The 14,869-nt window shown below is 40.2% G+C and overlaps 1 protein-coding gene across 1 annotated transcript; it reads left to right on the plus strand.

Annotated features, from left to right (window-relative positions):
* Positions 1-581: 581 nt before the first annotated feature.
* Positions 582-14,780, plus strand: LOC306939935 (differentially expressed in FDCP 6 homolog). The gene is made up of 11 exons (XM_079524765.1): positions 582-745; positions 3,771-3,911; positions 5,034-5,219; positions 6,670-6,897; positions 7,084-7,230; positions 7,991-8,099; positions 9,343-9,641; positions 9,949-10,115; positions 12,669-12,867; positions 13,098-13,188; positions 13,861-14,780. The coding sequence occupies exons 1-11, from the start codon at positions 650-652 to the stop codon at positions 14,046-14,048; spliced, it is 1,851 nt and encodes a 616-aa protein (XP_079380891.1). The 5' UTR covers positions 582-649; the 3' UTR covers positions 14,049-14,780.
* The last annotated feature ends 89 nt before the right edge of the window (positions 14,781-14,869 follow it).

The raw sequence follows: 14,869 nt of genomic DNA on the forward strand, positions 1-14,869 counted from the left end.
CCGGCATCGGTGTGTGAATGTGTATGTGATGCACAATCTATCTGTAAAGCGCCTTGGATAAAGGCGCTATATAATGCACAATTTACCACGTAGGCCTACTCTCGTGAGCTATGGTCCTGGACCAGGTCCAGAGTTTTCCTCCGAGGTGGAAAGCCTGTTGAGGCGAGGTTAGATCCAGAGCAACTCTCGTGATAAATACAAACTCCGAACTAAGCAAGCACTCCATTGTGATCAGTATTATGTTATATACAATATACTGCACAGTTTCCGTCCTTGAGATCCTGATTTTAAATAATTTTAATATGTACTGCAATCTATGCTTGCAGTGGAGGGTAGCTGTTGACTTTTCAGTTTTCAGCCTTATTCGGTACTAGTGTTTTAAAATGACACCACCCGTTGATTGGAGTTTATTCTTTTAGACTGTGGGTCCCTCCCTTATATACTCTATGGGGTCCCTCCAGTGGTTCACCAACAGATGGCGCTAAAATTAGTCTGATAAAACAAACAGGGTCACACTATCAGCCACTTGGTGTGTGGGTGGCTGCCTGTCACTGTGTCACACCAGGGCCACGTATCAAGACCAGAAAGGAGAAAGAACTGTGAAAGGAAGAAGAAGAAAACAAGAACAGAAAGTGAATTTGCAGCAGACATGGAACTACGTGCAGAATTACTCAAGTCAATTTGGTATGGTTTCACAGCCTTGGATCTAGAGAAGAGTGGCAAGGTATCCAAGTCTCAGCTCAAGGTGAGTGGAAGAATATTCTAACTGGATGAGATTTGATAATGCTTTCAGGATCAATGACTTGGATGTCTTTTCTTCAACCAGAAATCATCATTTCCGTTCTCACAAGCATCATGCAGTCCTCAAGCCTAGGACGAGTGACGTAAAATGAAGCAAATATGTTACAGAAGATTAGTTATTATAATGGGAAAAGTTATTAAATTAGTCCTTTTTATTTAAAAAATGTTGTTCTTTAACAATAGGTGAGGTGATGGACATATAATATAACTTATATAGCCTAACTGACATTTCCTGTGTGAAGAAATCTTTTGTAACCAATGTTCCTTGCAAAGAATTTGCTGATAGTGTATTTCCTATGCTCTCAATACTGAAAGGCACACAATATGCATCTCTGTCTTGAGAACTATGAGCGGGAGAGTAGCAGTTTGTTCTCAGCCTGTATATGAATGGCAGCCCTCATCTCTAAGTTGTGCCTTGACTCGGCCCATGATGTAACAATGTGCAGTGCAATTGGTACTCTGGAACTGGATGGGACCTGACCAGAGAACTGACCATTGAATAGCGTATGCTCATCGATACACTACGTCACAAATATCAAAAGAACATTGTAAGCAAAACTAAACAAAAAACAGCCCACACCAAGTAGAAGCATCTTGTTAATTGTTATCTCTGTAGGCTACGGTCCTCACCAGCAGTGCCTATCAATGAAGCCACTGTGTTGATCACTTGATTTCATCATTATGTCATTTCATTGGACCAGACTCCATGCCAGCCACCCACAGGATCCAGCCATGTGCTCCTGGCTCACAACAGAACCTTGTTATGACCAGGCATATTCCTGTAGGTGAAGGCAGGCTGTTGTTGTGTACTGGCTGACCCAGTGTCAGTGTTCTTATACACTCAGGGTTCGATTTGCTGGGGGTGGGGGTGTCATGCATTTCATTTTGGGAGAATATATATTTGATAAAATCACAATTAAAGTGAACACATATGTTAACCACATTAACCCTGGTGTAAACCTATATGTTAGGTATATTTTCAAATATGTTCAAACTCTTTAAATGAAAAGAAATAGTGTGTACAAGAAAGTATATAGGGTTTACCGGTAATGTTAATGAGAGGCAGGTTTGATGCAAATGCTTTGAGAGAGACAGGATGTGGTATTTCAAAACACAGAGGATGTTTATCTGATAAAATACATCAGATATGTCAAAATTATGCCTTTCAATTTCAGAAATTGGTCACAGTGCAAACAGATATGCTTTATAGTAAAGCAATACATGAAAGTCTTGGAGCTACGAGCAGGCTTTATAGTGCATTGACCTTTTCTTTTTAATGTTTGAAAATGTATAAACATTTTTCAACACTTCAACACAATTCTGACCATTATGCAGATAATGCAAAATTAATTGTGATAATTTACAGTTTAGGTATTTAGCAGATGCTCTTAATCCAGAGTGATTTACAGTAAGCAATAACAATACATGTTAATACATCAAATACATAGAAAATAGTCATCAGGAATCATAAGCAAGCTAACAAACTGACATCCGTCTAACAGTAGAATATCTGTACAATGAATTTAAGCTATACACTATATAGTACTATAGGAGGTGCGTATGAAGCCTGTCTTGGACGGGTTATCTGGACGTAAAAACAAATCCATAGAGTGCTACAGTAGGACGGTCTACATAAAATGTTATCTAAGTTACATAAGTTTAGCCTTTGCATACGCCTGTCGTCGAGGCTAGTGCAAGTGCTATGGCAGTGCTATGGTAATCACAATTATTTGCGATCAGGCCAATAATTTATAGTCGATGCCAGTATATCAATGAATGAAATCTTTAAGGGTGAAAATGTTTAATCCCAGTTGTTTTATCTCCTTTTTCTTTTCTTTTTTGGATATATTTTTATTTCATTTTTTGGATGAAAGGCACAGGTACAGGCATACCAAGAAAGTGCACACAAAGTGTAATTCAAATTATTATCAGTGGCTTGCCCCTTGCCTCATTTTTTTTTAAATCCTACCCCCAAACCCCTGCACCAACCACCGTTGACAAAAAAAAAAAAAAAAAGAAAAAATATAGTAATGATAACAATTAAATGCAACATAAACATATATCAAAACAAATTGTAAATAAAGAACAATAAATTAATCCCTCCCAACCCACCCCGTCATAGGCCTGAAAAGAAAAAGATACGAGCAAGAATGTCAACAAAGACCAAAAAAAAAAAAAAGGGATTATACAGATATAATTAGTTATATATGTCATGCTAGTTATACAGTAGAGGTCCTAACTTGATAGAGAATATGGTTCCAGCTATCTATTGTTTGATAATTTGCACCATTCAATCTAGCTGTAGAAAGCTCCATTGTTACAACATCAGTTAATAAATGTTTCCATTGATTAAAGGGCAGAGAATGTGGAGCTTGCCATCGCAGTGCCAACATTTTTTTTGCAGCGGTACTTCCTGCCAGCCAGAATCGTCTCTGAACAATACTTAAAGTTAAAGAATCATCATTAAGGAGCAATAATTTAGGACAACAGGGAATATGTTTTTGTAATACTTTAGATAGATAATGAGTTATCTGTTCCCAGAAACTTTTGACTGTGGGGCATTCCCACATCATATGTATAAAGGTACCAGTAGTATTTAAAGAACAGAGTGTACAGTTTGGTGAAATAGCACGTCTCATTCTATAAGCTTTCTGGGGGGTTAGATATGTTTTATGGACAAAATTGAAATGAATCTGCTGATGATTTGGGTTTTGTGATGCCATAATAATATTTCCCCACACTCTGGTCCAATTGATAGATTGATGATGTTCTAATCCCAAGTCTGTGCTCCAAGATTGGATAACGGGTATTAACGAAGTACCTCTTTGTGATAGATCTTTTATCTCCTTTTTCTAACAAGAAATTATACAGCTATTATCTGCATAGTATTAAGAAAAATGTCAAGTGTATTTCTCAATTTTCAGGTTTTCCTTGTGATAACCTTCGTTGCTCACTTTATTGTATTCCAGGTGCTTTCTCATAACCTGTGCACAGTCCTGTCTATACCACATGACCCAGTGGCTTTAGAGGAGCACTTCAGGGATGATGACGACGGACCAGTGTCCAGCCAGGGCTATATGCCTTACCTCAATAAATATATCCTGGACAAGGTGCTACAAACAAACACATCTATCCATGTTGTATATTGAATTGATTGATTGTATCTCTTATCCTCCTTTCAATACAGTAGCAAATGACTGAAAAACCTTTGTATCAATCCTCTTACAAAGATCCTGTATTTTTTTCTCTTTTTTACACCCTCTGCTGTTTGCGATTTAATCGCAATTTAAATTGTCACAAGCAGTGGTGGAAAGTAACTAAGTACTTTTACTTAAGTACTGTACTTAAATAAAATGTTGAGGTATTTGTACTTTACTTGAGTATTTCCAATTTCCAGTACTTCTACTCCACTACATCTCAGAGCCAAAATTTGTACTTTTACTTTAGCGATTTTAATTTTGATTAGAAAGGATACATTAACCACTTCAACCCTATACATTTCGGCCATTTGAAAATAGCCGTAGATCGGCTATTTTCAATAGATTTTCTACACATTTTGAATTTGTGAAATGTGACATTCTGCAATATGAATACTTTTACTTTTAGTACTTTAAGTACATTTTGATGCCAATACTTTTGTACTTTTACTCAAGTACGTTTTCAATTCCGTACTTGTAACGTAGTTAGTTAAATTGCAGTATTGGTACTTTTACTTAAAGGGGAAAACCACCCATTTTCAACATTTTACTATGTCATTAATATACCTTAGAGCTGTTGTGTGGAAATAATAAAAAAGTCCCACCCATTCTGTGTTTCCTAGAACTGTAATTATGAAAAAAATCATTAACATGGTGAAACACATCTTGATGACATCATCAAGATGTGTTTCACCATGTTAATTATTTTTGTCAGACCTCTAGTTCTAGGAAACACAGAATGGGGGGACTTTTTTATTATTTCCACAGAACAGCTCTAAGGTATATTAATGACATAGTAAAATGTTGAAAATGAGTGGAATGCCCCTTTAAGTAAAACAATTGAGTACTTTTTCCACCACTGGTCACAAATTTGAATTGATTTTAATCGATTTACGATGTATTGTTACATGCCAAGTTATCATACATCATGACATGGGTCATGGACAGAGATGAATATTTGGTTAATTTGGGTCAAAATTTGTATGTCTATTATGAATTGATACCTGACCAGTGTTATGCATGTTATGTCCCAAGGTTGAAGAAGGCTGTTTTAAGAAGGAAGATGTTGATGAGCTCTGTTGGACTCTTACGGCAAAGAAAAACTACAGACCAGACAGGAGCAGCGAAACTCTGCTGCCAGAAAAGGATGCTTTTCGGCTTTGGTGTCTCTTCAACTTCCTGTCTGAGGACAAATACCCTTTAGTGATGGTTCCTGATGAGGTTGGTTCACCTCACCCACCACCCATATTTCAACACCAATGTGTATTATACTTTTCTCTACATTTATTTGTGACTAAACTATAAAATAATCAGGAATCTATAGCCTGCCCTGAAGCATATAATGCCACATTTCTAAACCACAGTTTCTTTCCTTCACTGAACACCCTGTTCTTGCGGCAGAAGTGTGGGCTTGTTGCTGTCTTGCAGTTTGCGTTTTAGTTTCCTGTAGTTTGACTTTCGTAACCGCTACAGCCATAGTGCAAACCGTATACCTAACCTTTAATGGGTGGAGTTGCTTGTATACTGTACTGCGGAAAATCTGAAAAACATGAAAATTCCCAAACAAAACCATCTAGAAATGTGCGTGAAATATTTATTAATAGTTTGCAGAATTACAGTACATTTCAAGCACAAACTCAATACAAAGACTTAACTGTGAGTGGACGACCCAATTAAACATTACACTTGGGTCCACCTACACAGAGGGTCCACCTTGTTCAATTCATCAAAACATTTAGAGACGTACAAATAGGTACTTCTATATACCGGTAGTCAAGAACAGAACAGGAATTCATCATAAAGGAGGTAAAAAGGGAAAAGAAACATATACAGTGAGGGGAAAAGAAGGTGGGCGGAATGGAAGGCAGCTGAAGGATTTGACTAATACATTTTGATCACAAGACTCCAGAGTTTTGTACAAAATCTGTAGGAGTAGCAAAAAGTGTGTTTTAAGTTGTGTTATGATCCAACTCATTCAAGTAATCCAGGAAAAAGATTTTGATTGTAGACAGGAGCAGCAAAAAGTGGGTTTTGAAGAAAACTCTTGTTAGGTGGAAATGGGCATGGCCTTATCATGGGGAGTTGTATCTGATGTATCATGATCCAAAGAATCCAGGGAAGTTTGTTTGTTTTGTTATATAGCACCACACTGAGGCCGATTTAACTGGGGTGGAGGAGCTTCCTTGGCCTACTGGGAGTGTCTGTCCAACAGTGCCAGACACACACACGCACGCACGCACGCACGCACGCACGCACGCACGCACGCACGCACACACACACACACACACACACACACACACACACACACACACACACACACACACACACACACACACACACACACACACACACACACACACACACACACACACACACATTAACATTAACGGATGGACGGACAGGAGCGAAAACATAGTATGGTCACAATGCCTTACAACAGGATGCATTGTGAGCTTGTAGATCAAGTATTTTCGGGAAAGAGGTTTAGTGTAGAGGCACATACTAGATGACCTAGTATAGAGTCCCAGAGGACATTGGTCAACTAAGTTCAAAATGGATAATATTGACGATTGTCTACCAAGTGATCAAATCAAATGCAAACTGTGTTGTGCGCTTTCACCTTATCTGTATGCATGAGCTCAAGGCGTGGTTGTTTTCCCTGTGTTTTAAGGTGGAGTACCTATTGAAGAAGATATGCATGGCTATGGGCACTGAGCTCAACTGTGGTGAATTAGAAGAATTCCTTTCCCAAGATGCAATGCAACAGAACAACTTCATCGTTTGGGCTTTTCTGGAGATGATGAACTCAGGGAGGATAACCAGAGGAATGGATAAAAGCATAGTCAGTATGGCTATAGAAGAAGTGTACAGGGAAATAGCTGGTGATATCCTCAAGGAGGTAACAAACCTATCTGCCATTAGCGTTTGGACTGACATTGCCAGACTGATCACCTGGGATCACAACTGTTAACGTTTGTGATGATCAGTCTGGCAATGGCAGCATATTTAGAGTTGCCTGTTTGGGTCTCTATAAAGCCTGTTTCTTTGTCAGTAATCAGTATACTGTATGTTGGGATGCATCCAGGGCTATTTGTGGAAAAAGGGTCAGTTGAGAAGAAACTGGAAGGAACGCTGGTTTACCCTACGACCCAGTAACTTGGCCTACTACACTTGCGAGGCTCGTAAAGACTGCCAGGGAAACATAGCTCTAGATGCCAACTGCTGTGTGGAGGTAAGCAGCCCAGAGAAGCAATTTCACATTAAGTAGACAAGTAGAGGACATTTTGGGGAAATTATACTGGTTAAAAATACTACTTCAAGTAGCATATTGTCAGAACTCATAATCACTGTATTGCCAGTATGTGACATAAAGGAATTGGGTTTGATTAAAGTTCCACTTGGAACAGGACAATAACAATTTCCAAGATAGGACAATAACAGCTAGGACAATGTCACTTCACTAGACAAACAATGTGCAAATGACTCCAAAGCTCTTGCTGTTCTCTTTCAACTTATATAGAAAGACAATTGTCTCTAGTAAAATAATCTATTTCGATGTCTACTTAGTATAGTACCGGTATGTTTACTGTTTTAAGCAAAAAATATGTTCTCTATGTCAAACAAATGTCAGAAAAGCATGTCTTACCACAACACATGGAGCCAACGGTATATGATTCAAGTTCATCAGGGCCACTTTTCTAATTCAGTGGTTCTCAAATATTTTCATGTCAAGGAACCCCGAATTGATACATACGGTACTGTACTTGGCACAAGTGTTTTATTATTTAAAAAATAAAAGATCAATCAGCATTCAGCTCACAACGCCTTGCATTGTGAAGCGTTATGTCACCTGTTCCTTATTTTTGGAACACCACCAAGGGGTTCCTGGACCCCACATTGAGAACCATTGTCCTAAATGAACTCAACTCAGTCAATCCTATATTATTGTTGGTTGATGGTCTATTTTAAAATTAAAGTTTGTGTGTGGACAGATTGTGTCAGACCGAGATGGGAAGAGATGCATGTTCTGCCTGAAAACCTTCTCTAAGACCTATGAGATGAGTGCCTCAGACACCAAACAGAGACAGGAATGGACTACAGGTCAGAAGGGTCACTTGACGCTTAGTTCTTCATGTTCATGTTGATTATTTACATTTCACAAATCTGTCATATTCTCTCATCAAAAAATATAAGTGCTCACAGCAGTGGTTTTCAAAGTTGTTGTGCCTAAAGGTGGCCTTACACTAGCCGATAATCTGGCATTTTTGACGCTCGGGGGGTGCCCGACCGCTCAAAGCGCGATCGGGATCGGCCCGATCAACATCAAGAATGTTTGATATTTGCTCTCCCCCGCTCCGATTATCCTGTAGTGTGTGGTGCTATCAGATTTCAGATTGAAAAAAATCAGCTAGTGTAAGGCCACCTTAAGGCACACCAATGGGCAATTAAAACATAGGCCCAAAATAGGGAAGTCAGGTTGAAAATATAAAGGCTAATAAGACAAATATGCATTAATACATTATAATTACCCTATATAACTAAAAGATCACACCCGTGTGAAGCGAGGGGCGCTCTTATCGTCGTACATCATCATGACAGCAATATTTTAAATAACCTCCTTTTTGAGTGGTGTAAACCACTCCTACAACTGGCTTTTGTGTGCAGAAAAAAATGAGCATGGTTGCTATGTTCAAAATAATTTCTGACGTAATTAAATCACACCCGGGTGAACTGGATGACCGTAGCAACCATGCTCATTTTTTCTGCACAAAAAAAGCCAGTTGTGAAATCACATCCGGGTGTGATTTCATTACGTCAGACCACAGCTGATCATGCTATATAAAACCTTACACCACTCAGTTCACACGGGTGTGATTTTTATTAACACGTGTAATATACATTCCATAGGGCTGGAGTGCTGGACAGTGGACACACATGGACAAATTACATCATCAACTTGCGACGGGAGTTATCTCTATTGAGTGAAAGATTATCTATTTATAAAATAAATAAAATAGTTAAGGTGTTTTTATTTTTTTATTTTAGTTATAGACGGCAATAGAATGCATATATATGTCTTATTAGCCAGGGGTCCTTTTTAACAATATTCATAACATATAGTTGTATTTATTGCTATAATAATGTTTGGTCGTTACCCAATCCCAAGGCACACTTACGCCTCGCCCCAACGTTTGGTAACTGGCTAATGCATAATTTAAGCTTCGTATGCTGTTGATTGTGTCCCCGAAAATGGCAGATCCAAAGCTCACAGTGTCAAGCTTGCGTATCTGCAATTTTTGGCTATTTCCGTACAATGGAGCATTTCTCTCTCCTGTGTGCCCAGCCATTCAAATCGCCATCAGGTTGCACGTAGAGGGCAAGACCTCCCTTCACAAAGACCTGAAGCTGAAGCGGCGTGAGCAGCGCGAGCAACGAGAAAAGAGGCGCCAGGCCAAGGAGGAGGAGTTGCAGAGGCTACGAGCCTTGCAAGAGGAGCGGGAGCGTAAGCTGGTAGAGCTGGAGCTCCTCAAAGAGGCGCAGAGGCAGGCTCAGGTTCTCATGGAGCAAGACGAGCAAAGGAGGCGTCAGCAGCACGAGGAGCTCCAGCAGGCCCTGGAGGTGCAGCTTCGTGAGGCTGAGCAGGTGAGGATGGTAACGGAACGGGAGGGGAGTCTAACCGCCTGACAAAGACCAGACTCACTCAAATCGTTGTGCTCTGAATCAATTCATTATTCAAATAAATACAAAATAGAGCTGCAAGCAGCTATAAGATGGAGCAAAACATATAGACTCCCTAGGTTTCTACAGGTTAGGAACTACATCCGTAACCTTACTTTATTCCGGTTTATTGCTGATAGTGTGAGAATAAGTGAAAACCATAATTGCAATTTGCTGTAGAACTGAGGTAGTCTAACAGATGTTCATTTTAATTTCCTTCTACATGTCTCAGGCACGGACCAGCATGCAGGCAGAGATGGTACTGAAAGAGGAGGAAGCAGAAAAGCAGAGGAAGAGGATCCAGGAACTGGAGGAGATGCAGAAGCGTCTAGAGGAGGCTCTACAGCAGGAGATCAAAGCCAGGCGGGATGAAGAGGCATTCCGTTACGCTCAGGCTGGGTATGGTGTTAACTGTATGTTGCAACTGTTAACCACACACAACAACCATGTGACTGCTCTCGGAAAACAAGATGAAGATAATACTGTAGCTTTCAGCAAACTGTTTCTTTTTTTTCTTTCTTTTTTTGTGGTTAACTTCTCTAACTTCTGACGTCATGTGGGTCTATGGGATTTCCCATTATTATGTCATCATGCTGATGCCTTCTATGGAAGAGGGTACCAACCACTGGTACGTGTACCGGTGCCGGTACGTGGCACATTTGCCACTGGTATGCGAGAAGGGACCGGCCATGAATCTATAACCTTGCGTTACCAGGATTTTCCTAACAGCGGTGGAAAGGTTGACTCAGTAGCATGAAGATACCAAGGAGTTGTCAGTGATGTCACTGACTGTGGTTTCTAAACAGCTTCGAATCCTTGCTATTTCTGTGTTGCATAGCATAACAGTGACATCACTGTCGAATCCTTGCTATTTCTGTGTTGCATAGCATAACAGTGACATCACTGTCGAATCCTTGGTATTTTTACCAAGGATTCGACCCCCCCTCACCCCCACACATGCCGATCCACGAACATTTTATGAACTGTGTAAACACAAACATTGAAGACAAAAGCCCTTGGCTGGGTTTCCCAAAGACATTTTGTGTTGCACGTAGCTTGAACACACCCCTCTAGGCCGCAAACAGAAGCCTGTGTGCGGCCTAATTGGCTGCATGGCAGCCAATCAGACACTATGTCGTTTTTTGGGAAACACTGTCAAACACAACAACATAGAAATAGACAACCTAGACTAGAGCACAGCCATACCTGTCCTCATTGCGCACGTAAGGCCTCCTGCAGGAATACATTTAGAAGCAAACCTGTTTCCCTTTAAGAGTGAAGAGAGTGATACTGTCAGCTGTCCAGCAGTCCAAATATTATTACATTCAATTTCAGAGGCAAAGTGATGCGGCTGATGCCGGCAAGGTAAATGTAGGCCTATATGAAAACACTACTGTCCCATTGTGCAAGTGAATTAAATTGAATAACATTCGATTGTGGGTTAATAAATATAGGCCTAGACAAGGAGGTTAAATGGGAGGCTATTGTGCAGTCAAAGTTACCAATACAAGCTAGTTAATTCAGCATTCTTTTATTGACCGGTCAGGCCGGTATGGTAGGCCTACCAATATAGGCCTCAGGCCTACCATACCAGGCCTCATGCCTACGATTGCGTGGCACATCTATGCACGGAATATCTATGTTCACAGTGAAAGGGGGTGTTGTTGAGAAGAACCACACGCATACTCACTATGCATATTTCCTTTGGGAAACCCAGCCCTTGGCTGTTGTTGTTGTATGATAATAAGAGGATTGGTTGATTTTGGCTTTTTGTGAGGATGCAATTTGTGATTGGCCGGACTGAGATGATGTATGACGATAAGAGCCCCTCTCACTTCACACGGGTGTGATTTCTTGAGTGGTGCAACCATAGGGTGCAGCACATTTCAATGCCCAGCAATGTGTGTCCCTTTGTATACGTGCATGTATGCATGTATATATGTACCAGTATGTCTGTTTATAGTACCAACAGGTGACAAAGTGGCGCTGTTGAGCTTCACACTGTGCACAGGTGCATGATGGGAAGCTGAGTTTTTAGCAGCCATGTGGCGCTGTTGAGCTTCACACTGTGCACAGCTGCATGATGGGAAGCTGAGTTTTTAGCAGCCATTACGTGATTTTGGGTGTGACAGTACAGTGACAGGACAGTACAGTAGAGGGACCCCCCACACGGTAACTCTGTCATTTCTCAACCATTTCGGACACGGGGTGGCTCGCCGGAACCGGGACGGCACCCTGGGCGCGTTCCTGTGGGTATGGAACTTCCGGGGACCCCCCGGGGACCCCCACACGGTAACTCTGTCATTTCTCAACCGTTTTGGACGTGGGGCGGCTCGCCAGAACCGGGCCTGCACCCTGGGCTCTGTGGGTCTGGAACTTCCGGGGGCCCACATGGAGTTGCACCACTCACTTCACACGGGTGTGATTTATTTGTAATGAGTGCTCTGGGGGAGCAGTTAACGGTTACCGGTAATAATAAGTGTCTTGGGTTGGCAACGTGGTGACATTCTGATTACCAGACGACCTCTCCACTAAAGCTATGGCCACCCTGTGGTCATCCTGTTTTAGCTTGTCTTTTTAATATGTATAAGACAGAATTTATTGAAGCATCTGTGAAGCCAATAATCTGCTGGTGAAAGCGGGTCATATTACACTATGTTCCTGAGGAAGTAAACCTGCCAACAGAGGAAGTTGTCAAGTGCTGTAATCACATCTGTTTGTCTGCACTCTGTCTTAGCTTCAGATTAAATGTTCATGCACAATCTACAAGTATTTAAGCATCACTCACAGAAACATTTGTATTCCTTTGATCATCTAAAACAACTACACAGTGAAATCAGTGCAAATGTAACTTGTAAACCATTACAGGCCCATTTTTACACCCTGAGTTAGGTTTTGCTGTGTGTGGAGTCACATTAATCATGCAACAGACATGTGCCTTGTTGCATCCAGGTTGCTGGCTGAGGAGGAAGAGAAGATGAAGGCCCTCATGGCGCTCCAGGAGGAGCAGGAGGAGTACATCCTGAAGACCCAGAGGGAGAAACAAGAGCTGAAGCAGGAGATGGAGAACAAGTCTCAGTCTCTGGTTGAGGCCCAAAAGCAGTTGCAGGAAGTCCGTGCCAACCGACACAGAGTTGAGCAGGACGTGGTGGTAACGTCTAATTTATACTTTGTTGCACAACCGTGTCGCTTGGTAAACGTACGTATGCATTACATTTTTTCACTATGATTTTTTGCATGATGCATTGCAGATGTAAAAAAGTAAGCTGTAAGAAATAAAACGACATCCAAAAAATAATTCATTGCTTGTTTCATAGCAAAGCATGGATAGTCACATAAAAAGCTTTGAGGTTCATAGGAGTCTCTATTGTTGTTTGACAGACTGCCCAGAGGAAGCTTTTCCAAGCCAGTACCAATGTCAAACACTGGAATGTACAGATGGTCAGACTAATGCGACCGATTGGACCAGGGGGTATGTGACACATTTGCAAATAAAGTTTTACACTAATCTGTTTTTTACGGTTCCATTGTATGGTAGCATTTCATACTTAAGAATTGTTTGATAGATTAAAACACGACGATGACAACAACAACAACACAGCAATATACACATAAGTTGCTGTATTGTGCTGTATGTAATCTTAAATAATGAGCGTTTTAGTTTTATGACACAATAGTGTTGTTACTGTTGTATTTGCTTTATCTCAAAATTAGCCACATTTCCTCATGTTGTGTAAGTACATTTGCTTTTATGTTTGTGCAAAATACCTCATCTCTGGGGTTATATAGGTCAGTGAATAAACACTTGTACTTTTGCATCATGTGTGCATCATGTTGAAAGATGTACCTCTTTTTTCTTGTGGTAAAATATTGCAGTGTTGCCAAATTCCAATGCCTTAACCACTTAAGCACTATTCATACACTTTCAAAAATAACCGATCTACAAGCTCACAATGCATCTATTTATATATATACAATATAAAAAATATATACACTTTTTTTCAGTGCCTTCTAGCCTATTTCTACAACTCCTGAAATATAGACTTAATATCTGATGGTATCTGCCAATCTTATAATGAATACTTTCATTTTCTTCACACAGTAACTAAATATTCTTTTTCAATGGTCTTGTTCAATGTTTTAGAAAAAAAACCATCTCTAGGAAGCTCTTGCACCGTCCAGCTCCCCACACAGAGAGACCCTGGACTACATCGGATCAGACCGCGATCTGGGAGAGATGAGGAGAGCAAGGAGAATGTCAAAAACAATGCTGGTTGTGAGGAAGAGAAACACCTCTCTAAATCCTCAAATGGAGACATGGACATCCCATAGATACACACATCAGAGCCTTTCTTGGCTGTGATGTCTTACTTGAGACATTCCGATGGGGACAATATCTCAGAAAAGGGCATGAATCTGTGAACAATATTCCCACCAAGTGGCCACTTGAAGAAAAATAGTTTAAGGGATGCTATATGGTAGAGTGGCGGGTACTGAGTTTACAACCATTTGAAACCATCAAAATTACTCACATCATGTCACTGACAGTAATACTTTAAAATGTTTTAATGACAAATTAATTATTTTGTATTGCTTAATATATTGACTGCGACTTGTGTGAGGAATGAGGACTCATCTGGTCACAAACAATACCTTAGATCAGAAAACAAGACTAACGTGATCATTTATCTTTTGAATCTTAATTAAGAGTGCAACAAGGCATTTGTCGCTTAATGTCCAATGCTGATGGGAGAAATGTATTAATTGAAGTCTTCTTTATAATTTGGTGAAGCTGCAAAGTCAAATTGCTTAACTTTTGTGGAAAAAGTGTGGTTTTAGTAATTTTACCTTAGAAACTATTCATATCAGACCACAATAACCGGGAAAAAGAGAGTCACAGAGAGAAGTAAGTTGTATGCTTCCTGTTTCTATTGATAGTTAACATGCGTGTAAAATTGTAAATACTACGGCACGTCTTTTTCTGTCTGCCCATAGGGCAATCTAAATGTGAAACATAGGCTACCTGCAAAATGTATTATAACCTTGGTTTTGTAATAAAATATTAATTGCTACATTACCATGCCTGTTTTATATTTGCTGATATTCAACAAAAAATTTAACATTTGTTGTGGTAGGCTACAGAAGTCTAGAAT

The sequence above is a fragment of the Electrona antarctica genome (assembly GCF_951216825.1).
Source record: "Electrona antarctica genome assembly, chromosome: 2".
NCBI lineage: Eukaryota > Metazoa > Chordata > Actinopteri > Myctophiformes > Myctophidae > Electrona > Electrona antarctica.

What these genes read in the sequence shown, in the direction of transcription:
- LOC306939935 (XM_079524765.1), top strand. Translation starts at nt 650, where the DNA reads ATGGAACTACGTGCAGAATTACTCAAGTCAATTTGGTATGGTTTCACA. An exon ending in TATCCAAGTCTCAGCTCAAG is followed by an intron (nt 746 to 3,770) that starts GTGAGTGGAAGA and finishes ATTGTATTCCAG; the next exon opens with GTGCTTTCTCATAACCTGTG. An exon ending in AGCTTCGTGAGGCTGAGCAG is followed by an intron (nt 9,642 to 9,948) that starts GTGAGGATGGTA and finishes TACATGTCTCAG; the next exon opens with GCACGGACCAGCATGCAGGC.